This window comes from Telmatherina bonti (assembly GCF_933228915.1).
Source record: "Telmatherina bonti genome assembly, chromosome: 20".
Classification (NCBI taxonomy): Eukaryota; Metazoa; Chordata; class Actinopteri; order Atheriniformes; family Telmatherinidae; genus Telmatherina; species Telmatherina bonti.
The window spans coordinates 16157291-16184282 of NC_136618.1; the positions used below are offsets into that span (position 1 = coordinate 16157291).

General features: G+C 42.7%; 1 protein-coding gene across 8 annotated transcripts in view; it reads left to right on the forward strand.

Moving 5' to 3' along the window:
* Positions 1–24773, forward strand: part of eya1 (EYA transcriptional coactivator and phosphatase 1) — a 64642-nt gene extending 39869 nt beyond the window's left edge. For all 8 annotated transcript variants that reach the window (XM_079259697.1, XM_079259699.1, XM_079259698.1 and 5 more), the window contains 11 exons: positions 3675–3757; positions 4419–4605; positions 5265–5407; positions 6118–6201; positions 9588–9677; positions 18453–18511; positions 18613–18773; positions 18978–19092; positions 19424–19545; positions 20351–20451; positions 22657–24773. In XM_079259697.1, the coding sequence (XP_079115823.1) occupies positions 3675–3757; positions 4419–4605; positions 5265–5407; positions 6118–6201; positions 9588–9677; positions 18453–18511; positions 18613–18773; positions 18978–19092; positions 19424–19545; positions 20351–20451; positions 22657–22737 (1226 nt within the window). In that variant the 3' untranslated portion in view covers positions 22738–24773. The remainder of the gene's footprint in view (positions 1–3674; positions 3758–4418; positions 4606–5264; positions 5408–6117; positions 6202–9587; positions 9678–18452; positions 18512–18612; positions 18774–18977; positions 19093–19423; positions 19546–20350; positions 20452–22656) is intronic.
* Positions 24774–26992: the final 2219 nt, after the last annotated feature.

Genomic DNA, 26992 nt, shown 5'->3' on the forward strand with positions numbered 1-26992 from the left:
CCCAGTGGTGTTATGTGCAGCCACGACTGCCTCCCTCTCTTCTCCTCTTAAAAGAATCAACACAGATGGAAAAATGGCAGGCACTTAGGAGGCACCAGCCATGTTGCTCCCCAGCCTTTGTTTTTTTTCTCCCTGTGATCATATTTGTATTAGTTTAAGCACTGGGGCTATAGAGATTTATGGCCTTGAAACCGATAAAGTCGAGTTTTTGCACCCTGCTCTCCCCCTTCTTTCCTCCTTTGTTCAGTCACCAAGTCACTTTGAATATTGATCTCACCTTATGCTCATCGTAGTGTTTCTACACACGACAAAAGCCTCACCTGAACTATGCAGGAAGTTGCTGAGCAGCGAGCTCAGTCTTTGTGTTTTCTCCAGTAAAATCTGAAGTGTGACAGTTGAAATATCTCCACATGTTGCTATAAAGTCTCCAGAGCATTTAACAATAAATAATGCCAGCTCTGCAGCAGATGTTGCTCGGGAAAGCCGCTTTTCCACGCCTCTTAACCAAATACAGTTGGCCACAGTCAGATATTTGCAGAACCCTTCTGAGCACCTGAAAGTAGGCAGAAAGAGAAAGAAGAGGAAAGAGAGGGAGAGTATTTGATGCAGAAAGTACAAGCTTCTGCCCAGCCTTTAGTGGTTTAATTCACGATGACAGCATTATGTGGCCATTCATCTTCTAAGTACTATGCTCTTACTCTGTCTTTCTCTTTTCTTCCATCTATCTCAGTATGTACCTCACTACCTCCTGCTATCGCTGGCTATCACATGCCCCATGTTAGCATTAAGTGTGTTAGTAATTGACAGCCATGTTAGATGACAGATTGACCACTTTTCTGGCACTGGGTTCTCTTAACTGTGGCTCTGGCCTTCCGCCACATCATCATCATTACTCTTTCTGGCCTATTGATCTGCCTAGGCGATGTGCCTCAGGCCTGGGTGTCCCAACCAAAGACTCCTTTTCCACATCTGATACTCCAATCTCTGTCGGTGTCCCTGCAACCAGTCTGTGGCCAGCTGTCAAGATAGAGGACAATTAAATTAATGTTTTTGCTCCTTGCTTTCATGTCTGATCCAATGGAGGTTTTTTTTTGTGCGCTTAAGTTGTGGCAATGAATACTAAAGGAGACCAAGGCATTTTTGGCAATCTGCTGTAATATTTTATTGGAGGCATCTCACTAATTGTCAGAGGGAAAAAAAGGCTACAACCTGAGATGTGTTTGAGGAGCAGAAGACTTTACAGTGATGGTGAAACTGAGCAGATGCTAATTAGGTGAATAATTGGATTCCAGCATTCTGTCCTAATGGCAGTGCGATCTGAAGAAGCTGAAGCTTTCTTGCCTTTTTTTTTTTTTAAAAAGTAGAGCCCCATCTGGACTTGATAGCCTATTCCCAAGTGGGGCATACAAACTTCTGCTACAAATATTGTGCACTGATGATAGACATAGCCCATGGCAAGGGGACTGATCAAGCAGAGCAAATGGACTTCCAATTGTGGAGCCAGAAGGCAGAAGGGAAGGAGGAGAGGAGGGAGGGATGATGTCTGGTCTTGAGTGAGTGAACTAACTGGAGCAGGACAGGGGGAGGGAGAGAAAACATGCCCCCCGGGGAACTACAGGACTCCCTCCACCCCAAACACAACCCCATTTCTCCCCCTACTATAACCAGCACCACCTCTCCCAACAGCATGGGCTCATTCTCACTGGGCAAGCAGGGGTCCCCTCAGCTTTTATGTGGCTCCTTGTTCTCCACAGAACAACCTCAAACGCTGCCAGTGAGAACTTTTATGACTGTTTGAACTGTGCATTAGGCTAATTTGTTGTCCTTTGCTGCCTTACTTCTCCTTGTCTCTTGTCTTATTGTTCCGTTGCACTTTCACTTGATGTTGAACTTTCTGTGGAGCACAAAAGTTTGGTAAATCCCTGTGGTGGCCTTGAAACATTATACAAAACAAAGAAAGAGAACTGTTCCAGTAAAAATTGTCAGCAAAGGCCGGGGTGAAAAACATGGAAAATGCTGAGTCAATCATTTCTTGACATACAGACATTACATAAGTAAATTTTGAATGGATCCTTATAATCATGTTTTTATTTTTTATTACAATCGCTTAGCTGAATACATGACTAACTGACAAGGCCAAACACTACACTGTCTTCCCTTTTCCATGTTGTCTGTCATACCTTTCATGCCCTTCTATGCACACACAAACTACCCCAATTATTCCCCCCTTTCTGGAAGCTGCTTCACGTTTGTCACGGTGTGGGAGGGTCCTCCTGAATGGGACCAGAGACCAGAGGATGAAAGGAACTCTCTCTGTTTGTCTCTGACAATAACAGTGTAATTATGCCCTCATTTAAGAACAGTAATCTCCTGCCTTCTTTTTTTGGTGTAGTTTTTGTTGGGTGCCTTTTTGGGTGTGGAGGGATGAGAGATGCTGATAAGATGTTTACAGTTCCAGTTTATAACCCTTATGGCTGCATGCCTATTCTTGCTTGTATTTGTGTGGATAAATATTAATAATAAAATCCCGTAAAGGTTGGAAGAACTGTATAAAATCCTTGAAATTCAAAACTCTATTTCTTAGAAAGAAAACAGACAAAAATTGACTTTACTTCAGTCCTTTTTTATAATATATTGTCCATATGATTATTTATTTATATCGGCATACATAAGTATGTTCATATGCTTATTACAAAGTAATTATCTGTAATTTGCTGTTGTATGTATGATACATTGCATTTATTAACAACTAATTTAGACAACGACATAGTAGCCAACATAACCTTATAAAGCGCCTGAAGAAGAACCTATAAGCCTAAATAAAGGGTGTATCAGTAGCATTTAAACTTTTTACACTCTTCATTGTACACCTTTGGTTATGTTAAACATAAGTTTTTTGCTGCTCTCTGACTTGACATTATAGGACCGCCACAGAAGAGAGGTTAGTCCTCCAGAGGGCTGATGCAGCTTTTCTCTCCTATAACTCATTGCTTGTGTATTATTAAGCCATTAGATGCTATCAGCCCTTTTGAATGATTTAATTACCCAGGAGGACCATCCTTTGAGTCAGTGAAAAGAACAACATACATATTCATTAGAACTGGATTTCAGCAACAAACCCTCCCAGTGCCATTTATTCCAAACTTAACCTCTCTCTTATAAACATCTCAATGTCACTTCAATACACAAACGCACACACATTACCCCCATCATCCATGGTCCCAATGCATCCACCATTTCCATCCCCTTCACCCCAAGACACTCTTCAGTAGCTATCACACAAAGGTCCCCTGTGTTTCTCACATTGTGCGGGCTTGAAAAGAGGTTCTAATTTTGCCCCCCCCCCCCCCCCCCCCCCCCCCCCCACACACACACACACACACACACACACACACACACAAACACACACAAACACACACACATATACACACACACACACACACTTCCCACCCCATCATTCATCAGGCCTGATTCAATCACTGATAAGGAAGGAAGAAGGGAAAAGATAAGGCCACTGTTAAAAGCGCTCCCTGAGGCCTCACCCTGTTCACCTCAAACAGTTGGTTTAAAACAGACTGATCTTTTTCTCTGTCCCCCTAACATTTTGTGTCACTTAGATTTTGTCATTGAACTGTTGCAAATTTAACATATTTCTGTCATTCTCATCTTCAAAGGTGGTACTTTCACAACAACTTCAGGATTGTATGGAGGAAACAATTCCCTGACAAACTCAACTGGCTTTAACAGCACACAACAGGTAGCTGTATACTTTATACAACTACACATATATATATATATATATATATATATATATATATATATATATATATATATATATATATATATATATATAAATTCTTTGAGATGAACTTGTAGCTGCTACCAGATCAGAGACAGTAAGATATATATATATATATATATATATATATATATATATATATATATATATATATATATATATCTTACTGTCTCTGATCTGGTAGCAGCTACAAGTTCATCTCAAAGAATTTTTGAACCTGGACATATTTAAGAAACATGCATACTCAGTATGTTAGATTTCATCTGTGATACATGCAGCATAAATCACTCACAATGTCAGAAGCTTTGTACAGGATTATCTATTGTACCTCCTTGAACACATCTGTATTATGCCACAGAGAAAAAGGAGAAAGAAAAAAGGCTGATGATCGTCCAGATGTAGGACAGAAAAGACATGTGGTTGCATTTATTTTTTGGAATCTGCACTGTAAAGTAGCAACACTGATGCAGGGCATATCTCAGATTACTCTGCCAAACCACCTACTTGTCTTCTTCTGCCTCTGCCTTTTTGATCAAAATCTCCCCTTTCACATTTGCCATATCTTAATCCAGATGTAACAAACCTCATTCCAATTACCATACTTGGTCTTTCTCCACAGGACTACCCCAGTTATCCAGGCTTTGGCCAGGGTCAGTATGCTCAGTATTACAACAGCTCACCCTACACTTCACCCTACATGACAAGTAACAACACCAGCCCCAGCACGCCTTCCACCACCACCACCTACACCCTCCAGGAGCCACCTGCCGGCATCACCAGCCAGGCTCTCACAGACAACCCTGCAGGTAAGAATCACACCACCATGTAACTTGAATATCAGGAGCTTTTAACCACTGTTAAACTTCCCCACGCAGAAGCTGATCTAACAAACTGCACATGAGCTGTATATAAAAAATCTTTACCTGCACAGCACAAGCACAAGACAGTTTTAGCCCTGTATACCCCGTGAACGTTAGTGTGGCAAGCAAGAAAAAGAGCCTAAACTGGAATCAGATGTAGAATTTGTGGTAAATTCATGTGGCATTAATCCATTAACCGGCAATTGAGATTGTATCTTTATAAGTCAGTCAAAATTTTATGACTGCTTTTGAAATTATCATCAAACAACCAAAACAGCTAACTTTAATTTAACATAATTTTATACAGGCACCCAAGTCAAGATAAATGACATGTCTGCAATGTCATGTCAGCTATCTCTCCGTTACCTCTTATTTATTAAATCAGCAGCGAGGAAAATTGCTTCTCTGTTCTGCAACTGATTTATGATACGTTTGTTATCTGCTATCCTTAATAATTTTTCCTCTGAATAATGTCTAATGCAGGATGCCGTCCGTCCTGCAGCAAGACAAATGGTCAATCAGACATCTTTTCTAAAAGCAAATAATAGCTCATCTTCGATACACTCTTTTTATACTCCCCTTCCTCCCTCTTTCCTTCCTTTCAGGAGAGTACAGTACCATCCACAGTCCATCAACCCCCATTAAAGATTCAGATTCGGATCGATTGCGCCGGGCCTCGGATGGAAAGTCACGTGGCCGTGGAAGAAGGAACAACAACCCATCACCGCCGCCTGACTCTGACCTTGAGGTAGGGTGAGCCCGCTACCTTGGCGACAGACAGCCTCGCCCTGTCTGAAGCCCATGGACACTAATCCACTTACTATATGGCTGCCACACCAACTTAAATGCTTGATGGGCATTAATTCTTTAACACTTGATTAATTTAACTATTAATGCATTTTTGATGGATGGGGGAATATATGACTCATCAGTAACACATATTATATATAACGTTCTCATGTGGAACTTGTAAATAAACAATCATGTATGTAAATAAATCTCTGAAGTGAACTGAATACATACTTTAGTGCTTGAAAGCTGCTCCCAAGCTGTGAGAAATAATGATAGCTTCACTCACACTGATAGAGACCACATGTCAAAACACACTCCTCATCTCTTAATTAATATAGTATTAATTTGAATGAGGATAATAGCAGCCATTATAGCACTGACATCATGGCATGTTAACATATCTAGTTAATTAGTTTGTCACTATTGATCACTCTAATGTAAAGGGCATGGGGTGGAATGTGTGTAGTGGGGTGATGAGAGAAGTGTTGCGGTGACCAGCCCAAGCAAATGGATCCTGGTCCCTGTGGCACGCAAATACACGCTCCTGGCCTATTGACCAGCAGGATCACCTTGCAGCCCGACAGAGTGCACCATTGATTTTGCTTCTTTTCTCTCTGTTTTTCTTTGTTTCTATTCCCCCTCCCGCCTCTGCTCCCATCTCTCCAGCGAGTTTTCATCTGGGACCTGGATGAAACAATCATCGTTTTCCATTCCTTGCTTACGGGTTCTTATGCCAACAGATATGGACGGGTGAGTGACATCAGACTGTGGCAGCAGTGCACTTTATCACCAAAACGCATAAATATTAAAAGGACAGACTGAGGATCAGCGTGGAGTAATGGCCATTGAACAAAGGATAGATTTCACTTTGCTCTAAGTCCATAGTGGGAGGACAGAGCAGAACTCGATGTACAGATAATTGTTTCTTTTTTTAATAGGTCCAATGAGGCCTGGCAAGTATTTGACTGCTCTTTGCAGCTGTTGGAGCTATGCATGGCTGCTTGGGGCTCGGCTGTAGGGGTTCACAACAGTTGCACTCTGGCTGTCTATTGACACATCTTGAGTGTTCCTTTCTCCTTCAGAAATGCCACATTGTTAGTTTAATTAAGTGCTTCTCAATCCATCCTTTTCAGGCAGGGATCTCCCCAGAGACCCCGCCAAGAGGCAGAGTTCACTAAATGCGATAGTCATTGTAGAACACAAAGGTTCTCCTGAACCTGAACCTTAGTTAGGAGATGAATTTATACATATATATATATATATATATATATATATATATATATATATATATATATATATATATATATATATATATGAACATATTTGTTATGATTGTAGGAGGTCATTTTCTATCCCATGTCACCATGTATGCTCCAAAGATGAGGAGTTTACTTTTCCAGGCTTTGCTATTTGTTTTTTCATGTAAATTGCTTCTCTAAATTTAAACTTTGTAAACAAACATTTTGGGAAATACGGTAGAATCCTATTCTCATGGTATTCTTCGTGCAGCTTTCAAAATACATCTTCCATCCTGGAAAACAACAGTTAAAAGTAATTAATGACTGTGGTAAATGAATTCAGAATTAATCTTGTCTTGTTGATGAGCAGCAGTTGTTTTGGCTGTGGACTTGTCTGCTTCTCAAGTCAAAAAATGACATATTGCTCCTCATATGTCAGAGAGCTTAGCGTCTGTGGCCCATGCTCTGGGCCTTTGTTCTGGTATGAGGGGGTGTTTGATGGGGGCAGTGTTTTGTTTCTGGGGTGAAGGAGGGCTGCCCTGCGACCCTCCACTGTTTATTTACTTTATTCTGAGCCCTGCATGCTGGGTAAAGAGAGACCTAAGGCTTAGAGAGCTGTGGCTCAATGATGAGGGGCTCTCACACCAAACGCACACACACATGTGAAAACACACGCAATTACCCATACGGTTCTCCAATGTGCTCCTCTGAAACAGGAAACACTCCTGACTCCATAAGGGCCCGTTCCATCAGCGCTCATATAGGATGTGACAGCCACTAGAGTCCCTCTCACTCTCTGTTTTCTCTTTTATTCCCTGTTTTTCTCCTCCTCTGCTTATTGTGGTCCCTCTACACGGATGTTTCTCCCTCTGTCATGCCCCCAACCTGCTGACATTATCATATTTAAGCAACATTATAAAGAGGAGGCATGTTGGCTTGCAGCAAACACAGAACACACAACATAAAAGCTTATCAGAACTGCTGATGTGTAAACTACCTCAGAAAAGAAAGTGAAGCTGACCAACATCCCCCTCCACCGCATCAGCCACTCTTTCTCTTCTGCTTCAACTCCCATCTGTCAGTCATGTATCCTTTATATTAGTGGAATAAACAAAAAAAAGTTACAAAGCAGTTTTTCTTCCCCACTGCTCTAAGCTTACTGTAAATAGATGTGTATCTGAGTGAACGTACATCCACACTTTCTCTCACTTACTCTGACCCCCCACTCACTCTCTAACTCTTTTTTTTCCCTCCCTCATACACACATAAAAACACTGCTGTTCTAATCAGCCCTTTTAATTGGCATCAAGGCAGCTCGCCCCCATAAAGCTGATGGCTGAGGCCAGCTGTGCTGCCATTGGGCTGGCTAGAGCTGGAGCTTAAAGCTGGTGGAGATGTGTGCGTTGGTGGGTGTGTTATTGCTGAGGGGCTCTGGGTGGAAGGGAAGGGGTGGCTTGGCGCCCCCTCCCTGGAGGCACTGACATCTAAGGACAGGTGGTACGGGAGCAATGACAGCAGCAGCACTTTGGCCTTCTGGCCTGCTTGTATTCTTAACTCCCTCACTGACTGATTGTTTAGATTTAATTGGAAAGGATTCACTGGTGCCAGAGAGGACTGCCTTTTTCCCACCAAACCGGACCGTAACGCTAATTCACCCAACAGCAGCGGAGGTGGAGAAGAAGGAGGTGGTAGCCCATTGATGCAGGAAGCTAATTGTTTTCGATGAATTCTTACTGAAAGATTGATTCAGACTGGGAGGTTAGAAGGAAGAAAAAGGCCTCGAGATGGGGATTGAGTGCTACTTGTGTGGTTTGCTCTCTGTCATTTTAGTGAAAACATAAGCATTGTGGGGTGTGACAGCTAATCAGCGGAAAGCTCAGGTGTGTCTTTAGGTGGTTTAGCTCTGTAATCCCTACTCCTGGTCCTGCCTGGCCTGACTTAAACGCAGATCTCAACCAGCTGCAGGGAAACGACCTGCACACACAGCTATTGTCTTTCCCCAGCCTTTGCTTGCTGAAGACAATTTGCTAATTAGAGATGTATGATATGAGAAGTTTAAGTTGCTTTAAAATAAAAAATAAACAAAACACTTAGAATTTAATGTCATTTTATTAGAAAAATCTGAGCTGATATTTGGTATGAAGTTAATTTTCTTTTACCTTTTATTTAAATGACATAATTGCTCAAGACTTGTTGTACATTTAAGACTTTTTGCCAATTCATTACCTTCTTAAAAGGAAAACTGCACGTATTGTCATAGTCTCATTAACTATTTATATTGGTGTTCACTCCTTTTGAGGTATTATATTACAGACAGTGCAACGATATCACCATTACAGAACGTATCACATTACTGACAGAGATTATGATTTAAGGGAAAAAGAAGTTACTGTCGTCTCTGATCCAGGCCTCACTAAAGCTATATTTTGCATTGGCAATAATTTTTTCTTTCTGTTAACGAACACCCAGTTAATTATTGAATTATCGCAGATACTTCAGGAGGAGTGGTGTTGTATCACCTGGAGGGCAATCAAATGATGCATCAGAACAAGTATGTGGAGAATGAGCTATTTACGATGAGGCTGTGACCCCAGCTCTTCTAAAGCGACCACCCTTCCTGAGAAGAGACAAGTTTTTACTGCATTCATTCAAGTCTGTGGCATTTCTGATGACTATTCTGGTCCCTCTCAGAGGGTCGTAAACAGAGGTTGAAACTTTCAAGTCTGCCTAAAGTCTTCTTTTATGGGAATGGCCTGCTGAGGAATTTAGAGGGATTTTGGGTTAATTGAGTCACTCACAGTGAATATCATTCCTTACTGCATTGTATTAACTGCTCCATGTGCTTTTTTGAACCAACACACTAACATAATTTTTGCTTGAATGACTTTTGTATTTCAGGACCCACCAACATCTGTATCATTAGGTCTAAGGATGGAAGAAATGATCTTCAACTTGGCTGACACACACTTATTCTTTAACGACTTAGAGGTGAGTGTATTTATGTGTGTTTTACTTTGCTGTTTTTGGACTCAGGCGCAGATAACTTGTAAACCGACTGTGATGAGTTTAGCAGCCACATAAGTCTGCATATATTCAAACAGGAGCTGAAGATTTTTGTAAAAGCAGCAACAACTGCAGAGTAGCATGGGGTCTGTCTCTCAGTTATCATCCTACGAGACTGACGTATTACCTCAGAGCCCAAGGGATGCCATGAATTTTACATGCGCTGTCAGTCTCCTGGGTCACCAGCCCCGCCAGCACCCCATCCTCCGCCTCCTTCCCACTTCCATGGCAGCCAGTGCAATTTGTCAGGCTCTAGTGTTTCCGTGGCTACTCTGTCTGACTGTGTGTCATGCCGTGTGCTTGGTGTCGCTGTCCACCTACACCACAGACCCCTTCGTCACAGCATGAAATCCCCCGTTGTCTCCCTGATTCATGTACACCTAGTGTAAAATCTTCCCCTGGGGCAGAGGAATGAATGGATTGGAATAGGGAAGTGTGTGTTGTGTGTGTTCTTTACTTGAGGCTTTAATTCTTATACATGAAGAGGCTCCTTAGTTCAGACAGACACATCAAACCTAGAAATAAGCAAAAAAAAAAAAAAGCTTTGTCCAATTCTCTGGCTTTGATTTTGTTCAGTTTTTATGTCTTTAATTTTTCGCCATACCTCTTCCTTCTCAACGTCCTCCTCCTGGCGAATCTGATCCCACTGACCTTCTGCTTTTCCTCGGTGTCCTGCGTTCTGCTGACCTCACAGGAGAGGAAATGTTTTGTTTGATACTTAAGTGTGAAGAGATCTGCGGCCAGTCTGCCAAGTCTCATTACTCACGGCCATGTTCGACCGTGTTACATGAAGCAAGCCGAAGAAGGAGAAGAAACCGCGAGACGAGAGAGAAAAAGTTCATACTCCCCCCCAGACAGGACGAATGACTGAGATTCCAAATGCAGTCATCGTGATCAAAGTTAATTGGCTGCAATTGGCTGGTTAAATATTTCCTTATGCCCTGGCCGTGTAGAATCCATTCTAGCTGCGCTTTATTTAACAAACGTGCCCCAATCACTTGGAAAAAAAAAAGGCAGTTTGTGACATTTCTTAAATGTGGTTTTGCTCAACATCTGTCCTGTGTTTTGATTTCTTTTCATGTGTGATGAAACCGTTTACAGAAGAATTGGCAGCTCAGACTACTTATAAAATTATTTGAAAACCCAACACGTATGTTTCTTCTGCTCTATCTCAGCTACAAAATTATTAGATTCTGTTTTGACACTTGAAAAGATTCATATATTTTTTCCCAGCTTGAACTGTCATGGCTGAAGTAGCTGGCTGTGCTCTGCCTGAGGAATGCTTTTTAAAATGTCCAACGCAAAGACCCTCTCTGCTGATGCTGCGACGATTGTCATTAATAATCACACCAGGGAAGAAGTGACATTCTCTCAAAGGCATATTGATCTCCCCTCTTAAACTAAGCCAGGCCAGTCTGAGTGTTAAGTGCCTGTTCTCAGCAATGCCTAACCAGTTGTGTTTCCTCTCTGCTGATTTACAGTCCTCCATCTCAGATAGAGCTAAATAGAGTCCCACTATAAATACCGCAGCCAGCAGCAGTTATGTATTTAAGCATGTGCAGAAATGCATATGGTCCATCTAATTTAGTCTAAGCCATAAAGGGAGACCCCCGAGACAGAAACACAGGTGCAGAGTTTGTGGTCGAACGTGTGTGAGCACTCCATCCAAGCCTCAACACTGATGTCCTACCAGAATCTGCACAAGAACACTGAATAAGGACTCTTAAAATTAGAAAACAATTTTTTTTTTAAATGAAATTTTTATGAAAATGTTTGTTTGTTTTAAATAAAATGACAGAATTCATTTTTCTAAAGCATTGTGAAGCTTTTTGGCAACTTTAAACGTCCTTTAAGTCTGATGTTGCACTCAGTCTGAGAAGGCCACAGCAGAGGCGCTACACAAAGTGTGTGTGTGTGTGTGTGTGTGTGTGTGTGTGTGTGTGTGTGTGTGTGTGAGAGCGAAGGCTGGACCATGTTGATAGAGCTGGTGAGTGATGATTCGGGGGAAAGTCATAAAAAGAAAGAGGGCATGCCGAAGGGGTCAACAGGGATCAGTTTCACCCTTGTGTCTCTCTCTCTCTCTGTTTCTCTATGTCTCTCTCTCTCTCTCTCTCTCCCTCTTTCCTCTCCCGCCTTTGTCTGGATCAGCGCTTTCTTTTTTCATTCACTTTTTTAAGATGGGTCCCTAAAATACTGCAGCTTCACCAAAAGACTTCCCCTCTTTCCAACACACACACACACACGCACACACAAATCTCTATCGATCGCTTTGCACAAACCATTTGCCGTTCAGCTCTTTAAAGGACGAGTGTAGGATTGTATGAACTGTACAATCTGTTTTTATCATCAAAAATGCTCTGAGTGAAGGAAGTATTAGGAAAGTAATTCAAGGCAATATGATCCTTATTGATGTGATCTCCACAGTATTAATTTTTCCAGCGTAGAGAAGTTTTATTTCAGTAGCTGCAGGGACAAACATCTTTAGTTTTATATCTTGGATTAATCACATTTCAGACTTTGAAAGAAAGGCCAGTATTTATTCAGATGTGCTGATTAATTGCTGCACTATAACCGTAAGGTGATAAAAGTTACTGAGCGAAATCTTTTAGAAACATGCAGTGAGCTAATTATTGAGAAGATTTACTACCCACAGTTTGAAATGTGTTAAATGCAGTTAACTGGATGTCATTTTCATCCCTGGACTGTGGCATGAGGCTGCATGTGAAGTTAAATGATGGTCTAAAGTGATGTGTGTAATGAAACCCACTGAGGCTGAGTTCACTGGGAAGACTGACAGCTCTGCTGTGGCTCGAGGTGTGAGTTTACTATAGGTGTGTTGCTGTAGCCTAAACCCCTAATGCTGAGCAGTATGTGGGAACCTGGGGCCTCTCTCTTGCTGACCGAGCCCCCTGTGATCCCCTCTCAGTGGGGTACGAGGGCTGCCGTCTCCCGCCTCCTTGGATGGGAAAACAACCCTCCCTGTCTGGAGAATAAAGGGCATGGGGGCAAAGCACTCGCAGGGAGAGAGGTCTCTAAAGGTGGGAACATTTTAAATAATCGCTCTGATGCATCCGCGTTGTGCGCAACACTTGAACACATGCACTGAAATTATGGAGCAAAGTCCTAAATAAAAACAACTTAGAAAAGCTAGTGAATGTATCCAAAAGCGCTCTTGTACGCATACCTGTGTAGCAATCCTGTAACAATGTCTACTTACTAGCTTTTATAGCTCCCAGCCTGCAGTCTCAGGGTTGAAACCTCTTCTGTCACTCTCACCCAGGGGCCGCCTGTTAATGAGAGATGCTGTGAAATGCACGGTTACCTTTTCCTAGTGGCTGAAATGGTTCTCCTGAGCCTCTTAGTTTAGAGTCATTCTGTTAGTTTTATGTCCCACTGCAAAGAGTCAGATCCTGTCCTAGTTGTTCCACAGGGCTGGTAGCTTTATTATGTTTTCCCAGATAGTTTATTTTTCCATGATTTTATTCCTGGTAAGAAGAAACATGATGCTAACTCTTGATTTTCATTGAAATTAAGCCACTCTGTTGATCAGTTACCTCTGCAGCTGAGTGGCTCCTTCAAACTAAATACCAGCTTAATAACACATAAAAGCACCAGTCTGCACCAGGAAGACATTTTAAACCAGAGATTATTTCAAAAACACAAAGTTCAACTATATTTTCATATATATTTTGTCAGATGGACTTTTTTAGGGTTGTACACACTGATGTGGGTATTTCATCATTTGCTTGGCCACTGATGCAGCAGCTCTGTCATGTTCCTCAACATGACTCCGTCAAATCTCAAGACAGGGCCACTGATGTGTTCTGGAAGGACTACAGACAGAAAGCAGAGCGTTCAAAGCCACCCTGTCAGTCTCTGCTCCACAGAGCTCCACGTCACCCCCCCACCCTCAACCCGCTATCCCAACACGGCCGCTTCACACACCAATAAGGGCTGAGGGTGCGTGGAACATATAGCATTTCTGTCTGGTGACAAATGATGATATTTAAGAATAGATTTCTTGTCCTGCATGTAGAAAAAAAAAAAGTAAAAATAAAGGACGCAGCACCTGCACAAGATGGTTTGTGGAGAACGAGAGCAGAAACTCACACAGATTTGTCCAAACATCAGTCTGCTTGGCAGGAACAAAGTGCTTCACTGTGGATATGTGCAGCATTGCTTTGGGAAAATGCTGAAATGACTGAGATTTGATATAGCACTTAGTGTTGCTCGCCTTGAGGTGCGGTTTGGATGTAAAATGCCAAAAATAGGAAATAATGAGCAGCAGCTCATCAATCACACATCAGTAATTTGTGTCTACCTGTGAAGTGTTCCCATTTTTTTCCTCAACTTTTTAGACAGAACTTCAAAGATCCACTTTTTTGAAATTCAGCTTGTTTCTTAGTCCAGCACCAAATGAATCGCTTCTACTGAATCAGTTTTTTTTTCTTCATTGTGAAACCAGCAGACTTCTCTGTACCTGTGCTTTGTTTGGCACTGCTGTTTGAATTCCGTGACTGTTCAAGCACAGATTGTGGATTGGAATGAAGTGGGTTTGAAGAACTCTCCCTTTGTTACCCACATCCTGTGTTTGACCCCCACATAATCACAGCCCCCCCCCACCCCCTTCTGCACCCCTCCTCCCCCCCATAGACAGAGATGCTTGTGGTGGGAACGGAGAAGGAAGTTGCTGGGGGTCACAGACTGGGGTGGGGGGGAGGCAGGGGGTTTGGGGATGACAGCCTTTGCCGATAGAGTGGCAGTATTGAGAACCTGCGAACCATGGATGAGCCTTTTTCACATGGCATTAGCCTGTAGGGTCACAAGGAATTCTGTGATGATGGCTGTTGTCGCTCACACTGCAGTTTTGACCACCCCCACCCTGACAGAGCCCACAGCTCACCTGAGAGAGATGATAGAGGTGGGGAAGAGGAGTACAGCTTGTATCTGAAAAGTAGAGACCATTGTATGGTATTGACCTAGACCTTCATGGAGGGAAAAAAAAACAAAAAACAAAACATGGTGCTCTCCGTTTTGGTCATAAACATGCATTGCAGAGTTGCCTCATCTTTCCTCTCCCTTCCTCTGACTGCTGCAGTCACCACTCCGAACTCTTTCCAGGGCTACAGGAAGACTCAGGCCGTCATCGCTGATTGCTTAATGACAGATGCCGAGGGAACAAAGAGGGCTCTGATAGCTTCCTCCCCAGTGAAAGGTTTTCAGCACGCCAGGGGAAAGACAGAGACAGAAAGAGGAAGAGAGAGTGAACGATGCAGAGATAGACGCATCCTGAGGCAGAAGCATTCTGTCCTGAATTCTTCTGCATTTTTTTTCTTGTTCTTTCTTCCTGCACAGATAAATATTGCATAGAAGCCAAATGAAGTCATGTGCAAGACAAGAGTGTTACTGATGAATCGAAGAGAAATGCGCAGTGTTTGCACAGGGTGAATTGTGATGGCTTCTGGTGAAGGGTCTTCACTCCATAGTACAGTAGGAACATCTGGTGTGAGTTAGCGGTGATTGTAGGTTTTAGAAGGACCACTGTTTGTTTGGTGAGGGGAGAACAGGGGGATTCAGTGGAAAAGAGATGTTCAAAAGGTTCTGAGAAATTCTCAGACTACTCGTCCATGTGCCACCATCGTGAAACCATGACAGTCTATTGTCACGTCTGTTATGTCTGTCAAGTTATGCAAACAAAAAGTAGAGCATATTTCTCTTGGAGCATTCCACTAGCTTTAAGTGCAACTTCCGTATAATATGACTACATATGATTTACGATACACTTTTACCGGCAATTCATCTTCCAAGTGTTTATTTGTGAACTTCCAAACGACAGAACAGTAAAATTCACTACCTAATTGTGTTTCTTTCCATTCTGTCCGCTTCAACCCACACCATTCATGGCTGTGTGGTGTTTACGAGGCCCTCAGAAGTGGCTCCTAATGAGTACGTGTAAGGGTTACTGTACAACATTACCCGCAGCCACCTCCTCCATTAGCTTTCCCAGTCCTCCCAGGGAGCTGGTGCAGAGGTTTATACCAGCCCCAGCTGGGAACAGTAATTGTTGGAGTCTGCTCATTCATCCAAAAACCCTCTTGCTTCACACATACACACACACACACACACACACACACACACACACATTCACACACAGACAAACTTCTATCTGGGGGAACCCCAGGCCTGTTTATTGTGTAATTTAGCATCGTCACATAATTAAAAAAAACCACAAAGACATGTAGACACCATAAAGTGGAAGGAGAAGGCATTCAAACTGAAACGATATTTTTCTTGGCCTTTGGACTCTTTAATGCTTTACATTTGTTGAAGTTTGATGTGTTTATTAGCTTTGAGTCCATGAAAAATCATTCATAATCAGGCTGCAGTTATAACTGCAGCAGTTAGGCCTAATTACTGAGACATATGTGTGTGTTTTGAGTTGGTTTGGCTGAAGGAATTTAAGTAGATCCATAATTAACGTGTTGAACAACATCGTTCTCAAATATCTGTTTTGATCCATGTTGGCTGTCACGTTTCCAAAAGGAACGAATTACAGGGAAGCACAAACATGGGGAAGCCATTGTCAACAGGAACAAGGAGACAGCTTACATTATGGGATGTTATACCAAATGAGTGGAACTGAATGGTGCTGTACCAATCCAGAGAAAGAGGTGGCAGGAGCTGATTGTTGGCAAATTGTGGCTGATTCCTCAGCAGGTAATTAGTGGATAAAAGAAGCATTCCAGTCACTTGCACCGGAATGGGTGGGAGGGCGTCTTTGAAAGGAGACTTTATGAGGCGCTTAACCCGAGGTGTTGTTTTTGTTTTGCTAAACAAACAGACATGCCTCCTCTACTTAAGAAGTTAATTGTACCTATAGGTCTGGGTCGAGCTCTGTTTTGGAGATTGTTTTTGGATTATGATAAATTGTCTGCTGGCATCGGATTTTCAGGTTGAGACTAATTGCAGCTTTCTTCAGCTGTTAAAGATCTGTTAGTGAGTGTGTGGAAACAGATTAGGCCAACAGAGCCGCGAGCCCCTGCCTGTACCCCGTGTCAGTTGGCAGTCCATCTTCTGCAACGCGCCACTCCAAGCTCTCTCCATGTGAGGTCACTTTAGACTCCTAGCTTTTTACCCATTGCTCTACTCCATCTCCACCTCTCCACCCCTCCACCCCCTTATCGGGGTGCCGGAGCCCCGGAGAGGAGGGGAGAGGGGTCACGAGGTCAAAGTCTTTTCCTCTTTGGATCTCGGGGCTTGCTGGGAGAGGCTTGGCGAGAGAATGGCTGCATTAGAACTGGGGTTGAGGGTCAAGATTTTAATTCTGTTAAAGAACAGCTGGTTTGAGTTTCTCCTCACGTTGCCTTTCCCTCCCTCTCCCCACAAATCCAGGGAGATGAAAAATTTGTTCAGAGGGGAACCAGTAAAATAAAAAAGGTTTACGGTCCAAAGCCCTTACCCTTACCCTGCTCCAGCATTAGAGAGGAATGTAATAACGTCAGCATTTGGCCTCAGTTAGATTGACTTAAAACAAGGAAGTCCTTTCTGTGTTTGGGTGTCTTAACAACCGGATGAAACTTAATTAAAAAGCTCAAAAAAATTGGAAGGGATTTTTTTATACACTTAAAACCAGAGGAATTCTCTTCCACAAGTTTCAATTTCCATGAGAAATTATTATTTCTCACAAAACATTTAACAGGTGAAGCTAACACTTTTGGCAGCTTGGTGACCCATTAAAAACCTGCATCTTTCCAAAGAAATTAGAAGAGAAACTATCATTGCATTATCAAATATTCTTTCTGTTATTCCCACCAGATTACAGCTGACTGAAACAAATTTAAAGTTAACATCTTGTGAATTTTAAGGCTTTTGGCTTTTAACTATGTTATTGCTCAACCTCCTGTTGTCTAAATCACTAAATAACACTAGCAAAAAAAAAAAAAGAAGAAGAAGAAGACAGCACAGCTTTCCTCTGCTACATGTGAAATGTGTTGATCTGAGTGCCAAGGCAGGACTCCCTCACATTTCAAGCTGGCTGACAGGGCGGAGAGAAAGGAGGGAGGGGGGAGGAACGAGAACTCTCCTATAAATGGAAAACTAATAACAGATTTTTTTTTTGGTCTGCTTTCTCCTGTGCTTTCTTACTGGCCGGCCGGCTGGATGGCTGGCCCCAGGGCTGTGTTGGTGTGTGGCGCAGCAGCAATCAGAGGTCATAATTTCATTGGCGGTTAGCATCAGGTTCAATTTTTCTAGTAGGTTACATTTACCAGAAAGTCTGGTTTGTGTTACTATGTAACGGTGGAATCAGCGCAGAGCTGCAGAATCCTTCAGCCTTTCCAAAACGAGACATGGAGGATTGGGCACATATAATTGAAGATGCACAAACAGCAACATACCCATACTCTTAATCTACTATCCAACCTATGTCCTTTTCTTTACTTTATATGTAGAGGTATGTGTAGTTGCAGTGTTACACACAGCACTACAAATACATATATGTCCTTTCAGACTGATTGTCAGCTAAATCTGCTCAGTTGACAGTAAAAAGATCATTTCAGGAATGTGTGATTAAACAGAAGCTGAATCACACATTCCTGAAAAAACAAGTAGTGTTTCTGGTGAAAATTGACTTGGAATGTGTGAGAAGTTTTCTAAAGAAACAAAGATATGTGACTTCTAAAAGTGTTTATTTTGTTTCAGGAATGTGACCAGGTACACATCGACGATGTGTCCTCTGATGATAACGGCCAGGATCTAAGGTGGAGCACTGACACTTTTTTTTTGGGAAGGGAGGGGGAGTCTTAAGTTGGCAAGAAATGAGAAAGGCAGCTAACAGATCCTATCTCTGTCTCTGCTTTAGTACGTATAACTTCAGCGCTGATGGTTTCCATGCAGCAGCTACCAGTGCCAACCTGTGTCTGGCCACAGGCGTGCGGGGAGGTGTGGACTGGATGAGAAAACTGGCCTTCCGCTACAGACGAGTAAAAGAAATCTACACCACCTACAAAAATAACGTCGGAGGTAATCCCCGACTAGCAGCAGCTCTCCACGCAGATGTGTTGAGCAGAAATAAGTTTGCATGTGTGTGTGCCCCCTCGTTGTGTGGGCGATCATAAGAGTGCACGTTTGGATGCGTGTGTGTTCTAAAAGCAGGGGTAAATGTTGAACATTTCATTGGTATTCGGATGGCTGGTCCAACCCAAACAATGTTACCCTGCATTTCAGGTCTGCTGGGCCCGGCCAAAAGGGAAGCCTGGTTGCAATTGCGAGCAGAAATTGAAGCCTTGACGGACTCCTGGTTAACACTGGCACTGAAAGCACTAACATTAATCCACTCAAGGTAGGACTCCAGTGAGGAAAATTGTAGCCAGTCCCACACCACACATATATAAACTTCTATGTGGTGTAAATAAGTCCGCTCCATTCCAGGCGATAAAAAAAGAAACAATGCTGCGGATTTGTCTTTTGGACAGCTTGTCTCTTCTAATTCTGACAAATTCGACTGTTGAGAGATTGCAGTAGAAAAAGAAGGCAATCCTTCATTTTCAGGACATGTTTTAAGGAACTGATACATTGCTGTGTCTTCATATTCTTCAGATCGTGTTTTCTTTTGCCCCCCCCCCTCCACAGAGTGATTTAGAATGATGTCACCTCTTCACTTTCTTCTCCAGGTCAAACTGTGTGAACATCCTGGTGACCACCACGCAGCTCATCCCCGCCCTGGCGAAGGTCCTGCTCTACGGCTTGGGAGTCGTCTTTCCTATTGAGAATATTTACAGCGCAACCAAAATAGGTAAAACGCAGCTTGAATGAGTGATTTGGTTCTCCTTTTGTTTTGCCCACTGTGTTCTGGCTGTCAACGTGGGACACGTGCGCTTATTATTTCAAGTTTGCTGAATGTAAACATCAAGCACACACATGCTACCTAAGTGACAGGGCCAAGGCGTGGACAGAGTGGGAGATCTGGTCACAGGAGAGGGTTGATGTTCCTCTGTGAGGGAGAAGTCCTAATCAGCCTGGGATTATTTTCTTGGAGCAGGCTCTGCACTGGGCCTCACCAGGCCTCTGCTCCTCCATCTCTGCATATGAAACCACTTCTGCACATTTATGTCATTCGAGAGCAACAGAACCCCCCCCCCCTCCTCCTCCTCCTCCTGTTCCTCCTCACCAACCCCCTTTTTCACTGTTTCAGATGAAAAATAAACATCAAACTTCCCTGTTGCAATGTTTTCAGGCCCGTCGCTTCAGAGTTGGAAGAGAGCGTAGCTATGGGTTTCTCAGGCGCAAACAGACCCTTTAACATGCATGAGTGATTTGTCCATTTGTCCCAGGTTTTAGGAGGAGAGGGGCAAAGTTAATGCTTTTAAGATTGTCTTTATCTGAGGGCTGATCTTATCACATCTTATTTCCAAACTCACTGTTTACATTCTACCCTGTTTTGTCAGAGTGGTGTTTTAAAGAGTCTGTTTTACCTTGTACTTGTGCTTCAACTTGCTATTTAGTGTTTTTGCAACTGTGAGTGTGTGTGTATTGTGCCAGTGTGAATGTTTGCATTCATGCAACACTCCACTAACATCCTCCCCTCGACTCCTCCACAGGGAAGGAGAGCTGCTTTGAGAGAGTAATTCAAAGGTTCGGGAGGAAAGTTGTTTACATTGTTGTTGGAGATGGGGTGGAAGAGGAGCAAGGCTCAAAAAAGGTAAGAGGTGCCACATATTCAGTCCGCAAGGTCGGAGCTTTGTTGAGAACGGGACACAAAACATACTGACCATACCTTTCCGAAGCATAAAATCTTTAGCTCTTCTTAACAATCTTGCTTTGCTTTTATTCGTTTATCCTCTTAGAAAGCATCCAAGTACAAGAGAGAAAGTCTGTAGTGTGTAATCAGCGCTCTTCCTCAGCCAGCTCAGGTTTACAGAGCAGGAGAGCAGGAGATGGCATAATTATATATTCCAGTTTGGAGCTGTGAGCGGTGTGAATGCTGCATGTGTAATGTTAGACAAGTCCTTTCAGGCATGTTGAAGGCACATCGTAAATAGAGCGCACATAAAGGAAGCTTAAATCATTGTTGATGAAATTAGAATATTTACTGCAGTGACAAGCCTGTTAGCACGAGATGGATCAAGAAGGCAACCACCAACCCCCCCCCCTCCCGCCCGCCTCCCCCATCGCTCTTAGAAAACACCACGGCATCGTGTCACATGAATCTGACATTTGACTTGCCCTTTTTATGTTACCTGTTGGCTCTTGCTCCACATTTTGTGTATTCAGCCTTCCCATCGGGTTTGGACGGAAACCAAAGGCAGCACACGGCAAACTTCATCAGTAAATTAATCAGCAGCATTGGAACATATTTCCCTGACAGTTTGGCTGTGCCGCATTGTCAGAACGAAGACGCGGCCTCCCTTTGAAAAGCTTCCAGCTCCCTTTTCACCTGTTTATCAGTAAACACAGTGTAAGTGTGAGGATGCACGAAGTGTGATTAGGGAGAAGTAAGAACCTTCACCCTGGATAAAAGTGTAAAGCAATAGCTCTGTGTTATGAAAAGCGAACACGCCCTGGGAATGCGGTCTTGAGGGATGATTGTGGAAATAGATGCAAATATTTTCACTCAGTCTTGAGTTGTTGGAGTGTGACATTGATGGAAGGATAAGGTGTTTTTTTTTTTCCCCCCTCATCTGAGGGATGGTGCGAATCCCACGACACGCCATGGAGTAAAAGGTTTCTGTGTCAACATCAGAGAGGACGTGAAATAACACAACAATTTCACCCGTCATGAGGCGCATATCAGACGTGACACTGTGTGGAACTACAAAAGCAAAATGTCTGAAAGTTCTCCTGGTCCTCATTCTTTCACCTCTCCTCACCCCCCCTCCAAAAAAAAAAAAAAAATCCACAATCCCTGAAACAATTCTGTCTTCAGTTATTACCATGGCCTGGGAGAGAAGGCAGAGATAACATCTCTAGCTTTTAAACTTAAAAGCAAAGACAATTTACAAAACAAAAAGCAAAGAGCTTTTTAAGGGTCAGTGCAGGCTCTCCTAAGCGGAACATATGCCTGGGAGAGGCCATACCTTTGATAAGGGGAGGGTAATGGGCTCCACACACTGAGGAGCTGAGGACTCTACCTGACAAGCTCCTTTCATTCTCTGCGACTCAGGTTTCTCCCCCCATCCTCTGCTTGGGAACAACAGCTCATTTGCACTGTCCTAAAAACACACTGGCAGGCAGGAGGTTCATTCAGAAGACACCGTAGGGAGTTCGTTTCACTTCAGACTGAAGGCAGCTGCTGGATTAGTTTGTTGGTATGAAACGGGACATCAATGCAGCGGAGAAATTAGTTAGACGTACAGATGTACAATATGGCTGCGCTGACACGTGCACCAGGGAGCAGTTGGGGTGTTATTGAAATGATTGCTGTCCTACTGAGCAGTTTAAGTGGCTTTTGTTAACAAAACACACCAATTTTAGTAGAAAAAACCAAATCTGACTGGAGTTTTATGCAAATGTCAGGAAGTTAACAATGTTCTATGTTTATAGTGTGAACTACATAATTTCTTTTTTATTTCTATTAATAGGTTACAGTATTTAATTGGTAGATCAGCAGATTTCTTCTGTCCTTATTTACAAAACAAGAATTTAGCATTACAGTTTTTAATTTAAATGCTGGCCCTTTCTACTCACATCAAATGTCTGTTCTTGTTCGGATGTTAACCAAATGCAAAATGTTGCCACATTATCAGTTAAATGTGGACTAAATGTAAACTCTCCATTAGTTAAAGTGCCAGAACCTAATTATATGTATTTGTTTTGCAAATAAAAGACTGAAATGACATAGTCTTCTGGTATTTGACTTATCAGTGACATAACTAGTCCTAAAACCATGTTTGAATTCCTCCTACAGCACAACATGCCCTTCTGGAGGATCTCCAGCCATTCAGACCTCATGGCCCTCCACCATGCTCTTGATCTGGAGTACTTGTAGCACTACACCACCATCGTACGCCCCTCTGCGCCTCGGCACATCAAGCAACCTTTAACCTTCGCCCTCCAGCCCCATCTCATGCTTGCCGCAGCCTCCAGAGCTCAGAAAACAGAGAAGCCCCCCTCATGTGCTGTCTTTCACTACAAAGGAAGAGAAGAAGAGCAGAGTGGAAAAAAGAAGCATGCAGTCAATGTGCCGACATATAGTCACACGTCGTCTTAACCTGAAACTTCTCCTCTTTTTTTTTCCCTGCAAAGCAAAGGAGAGTGAGGTGAATTTACGGCGCAGCAGCTGCTCGCCATGGTTACTGTGAATCGGCCGTTTTCTGAAGCTGTCAAAGTGTTTTACGGCCCCGCCCCCCTTTTGCGCTGGGACTCTGTCAGGGTTCACACCTGTAAGGAAAGCAGAGCTAGCGGTGGCCTCGCCTGCTTCACCTAGCATCGCCGCAGTCAGTCACAGCCTGCAACTCCTGGCGGTGACGTTTCCTCATCCCGCTTCTGCTCTTCGCCACTTCTTCTTCTGGTTTACCTTCTTTTAAAGTCTCCCTTCCACAACGGGACAGACGGACACGGTGACTGCTCCTCCATCAAGGGTTGGGTGTGGGAGTCATGCGCTTCTTATTTATGAACAGAGACTTTGTGAGTGGCGCCACGCCACGGAGAAGGTACCTCGATGACAAAAGACTCGTGCCTTTTACAAAGTACTTTTCATTTCCACCACAGCAAGAGGAAGACGTTTATGGAAGCAACAAAAAAAAGGGGGTTTTCTAATAATTTAAGAAAATTAACAAAAACTTTATTTACAATGCTGAGACAATCGTGTACAGAGGAAATCATTTTTTTGTGTGTGTAAGTTTGTAATCACTGGACTATTCCTTCCTATATTCATTTAGGTACATGCTCTTGAAAGATGGCAATGCTTTTTAACTGAAGTAATGACAAAAAAAAAGAAGAAATAAAAATAAGGCATCCCATCACACGAGTGTGTGCGACACCTGAAAGTGTTGATGTGTTCAAGTTATGTTCGGTAAACAAATATGTAGATAACGGGATTTTGTCAATTGTTTTGTCAAGACCAAAAGCATGGATGTCAAGTGTCAAGGACCTTTCTTTTTGTTTCTGTTTTTTCATCCTTTTCAGAAAACATCAGTCACAACTATATATAGAGTAACATCTCTCCTCTGCTCTGTGTCCTCTTTAGACACGCATTTCGAAGGAAATAGTTTATTTTGGGTTTTTTTTCCTTTTTTTTTTTTTTTTTAGCTTTTCACACAGGTAGCTCACAACGTGTGTTCTTATGGCATTTCACCAGCTTGCAGCCCTGACCCCATGTATCTGAACAGAAACAGACGGCATATTTCTGCCTACTGAGAGTCATTTTAACAACAAATTTAAAAAAAAAATTGGATATTTAAAGAAGCGGGCTTGAATAGGTTTTATTATCTTTTATACAAGCACTATTAAAAGAAAACTCTTGTACAGCAAGCGTAATTTTGTATGATGTAGTGTTTTTATTTTGACTTTGAAAAATACATTGTGTCCTTCTTTTGAAGTAGCCGAAACCCATGAAGCCCTTTTAGTGGTGCTTCTACATCTGTGGACTGGGAAACCATAATTAACAGTGAGAGAAAAGCCACTAACTTCGAGGGGTTTGTGAACTTACAGGACATGTGCTATCGACTGTGAATTTCTTAAACAGAAACCCACTTGTTGTGTTTCTAATTTTTTCCCTCCTTTGCACATGATCACTGTTGGCCTTTGCATTTCAATTCGAATCCCTTTCCGCCTTGAACAGACCCCCCTTTGTCTCAAAACAACTTCTCCCCGCACACTCCGGGGGTATCTACATATTGCTGCTAGATCAAGGTAATGGTAGGTAAATAGAGGAAATGTTTTATAGATTCATACAGCACGCTTTTTTTTTTTTTTTTTTTTTTTTTTTTTATTATGTTGCAATCATAAATGCAAACTGGAAATACTTTACACTACATGGGCCTCGTTGTGAAAACGCAAAAGATTGTAGTGTCTGCAAAATATGTGTACAGATGTTTTTGACATTATTTGATTGTGTTTAAATTAATAAAACTGATTTGTGAACTGTTACATTTAGCTCAGTTTTGGGTTTTTGTTTTTTTTTTTTAATTAAATTTCTAAAGCCATTTTTTTTCTCCTCTTCCTCCAATGGTGTATTGACGTTAGTAGAATAACATCACTGTCTCTCTCTAGTGTCCAGATTGACACTGATGCCACATGCTTCAGCCACTAATCCCACCAGGAAGCAAACAGAAACCAGAGCTGGCACAAATCTAGACCAAACATCACATACCAGCATGCTAATCATGTCCTTTAAATCCACACAATCGCTATTTAAACCCTTTTTTTTTTTTTTTTTTTTTTACACCCAGTCTGTTTCTAAATAATAAACACATTTTTTTACTACTTGAGGTACAAGTGATGTCACTTTAAATAAACACTTTCTCTGTTTTTGTGGTCACAATTCTGCAAATTGCCTTTTTCTCATGATTCCTCTGAGATCCTACTAAGTACAATTCTTGACATGCACATTACATTCTTGAGGCTCCCAAACCCCACACCCCCCCAGCCCATACTTCTTCCAAAATATAATAACAGCTTCAGTGCATAATTTGCATGTATTCAACCGCTCCGGTCTCACACAGAGCTGACTTAGTTTAAATGACTTAAGAATAAAAAATATTTATGAGGCAGATTTTATGAGGTGGTCAGAGCTAAGACAGTCCGGCGTGTAACACTAACCCGAACAGGGAAGAAAGTGTACGGCCTCCAAAACCACGCCAGAGAATTAATCATGCAGAGAATTTTATTTACAGCTGCGCCGCTCGTTTAATATCCAGATTAATTATGTGTTCGCATTGAGTGGGAGTGATAGCTGAGGTGAAGCACACACGTATGAAGCAAAACAAAGGTGGTACCGTCACAATCGACCCTTCGTGCGTCTTTCCTGCTCCTGAACAGCTGATCTATTAAAAAGTGTCTCGTGATCTGAGCTGGCTTGATTTCTGTCGTAGAGTAGACGTCTGTTCCTTTTAATAAGTTTTCCCGATGTTTAGAGACCGCAGGAGAAATAGTCAGACCAGACTAGACGTTTTGTGAAAGAAGGAGTGGGTGCACGCCGGCCAGCTGCTCTGGCTGCTTGTCTAAAACTAAAGAGGAGATTTTGGTCTGTTTGGCTGGTGGCGTTTACCTTCCTCCCAGTCCTCCATCAGAACTTTGATTGCTGCTGAGATTTGTCATCCCTCACCATGATATCAAAGTCTGCCTTTTCCTCCATGTTCCTGTGCTTTAATCAGGCCTAACAGTAAGCATAAAATTCCCAAGAGGCCTGATCTTTGCTGAACTCCCACCAAACCCCCTTCTGGGAAAAAAAAAAGGGCTAATTCCTTTGCAGGTCCCATACTGGGCATTCCTCTCCTGGACGTCCCAGCGAATTGCTCACCCTCCATAAAACTGTAGTGCAATAATAAACAATGCCATCGGTGATTTACGATCTTGCCCAGACAGTGATTTCATGCGGATTTCCATAGTGGGGGCCTCTGACGGTGCATCACAATTGAACTAATATTGTATTACATGCATATCAAACTCCCTCCAAAAAACCTGATCCACATCCACATGAGCCACATCTCTTTTACGAGCAGGAAGCCTATTAATAGGCCTGTGTTCTTTTGGTGGCTAATGTGTCTTGAGTTAGGGGAATTTGTCTCTGGAGCAAGCAGATGTCTGCAGATTGAGACAATAAGAAAAAGGCCCAACTCCGTCCTCAGCAGAGCTGAACCAAGTTTCTGCTCCACCTTTGAACTTCGTCCTGGATTTCCTTCTGCATTTCTTGTATGCTTCGTTTGGCCGATGGTGTTTGTCTTGAGGCAGGATAGACGAAGCCAGTGTTACTGATTGAAACTCCTTCTTAAGACGGGCCTGTTTACTGCTCTTACAGAGGTTAAGGCTCAGTTAGGCCAGCGAGTGGCAGCCTTGTTGTCATGCTGTGGTTGGTGGCGGTGCTAAACTAGGCCCTTTGTTTACTGTTTGTTTATTTCTCAGTTACCGGGAATTGACAGGCAGAGCAGGGGAAGGGACAGCTGGTAATCAGGGAACTGTGGATGCCAGGGATCTCAGCCAGGACTGTCAACTCCAGAGCCCAGTGTCCAAAGCTATGCCTGTCCGAAGCAGACAAGGCTTCTCAAACGAGTCTGGACTGTGAAATGCTATCAATGTATGTC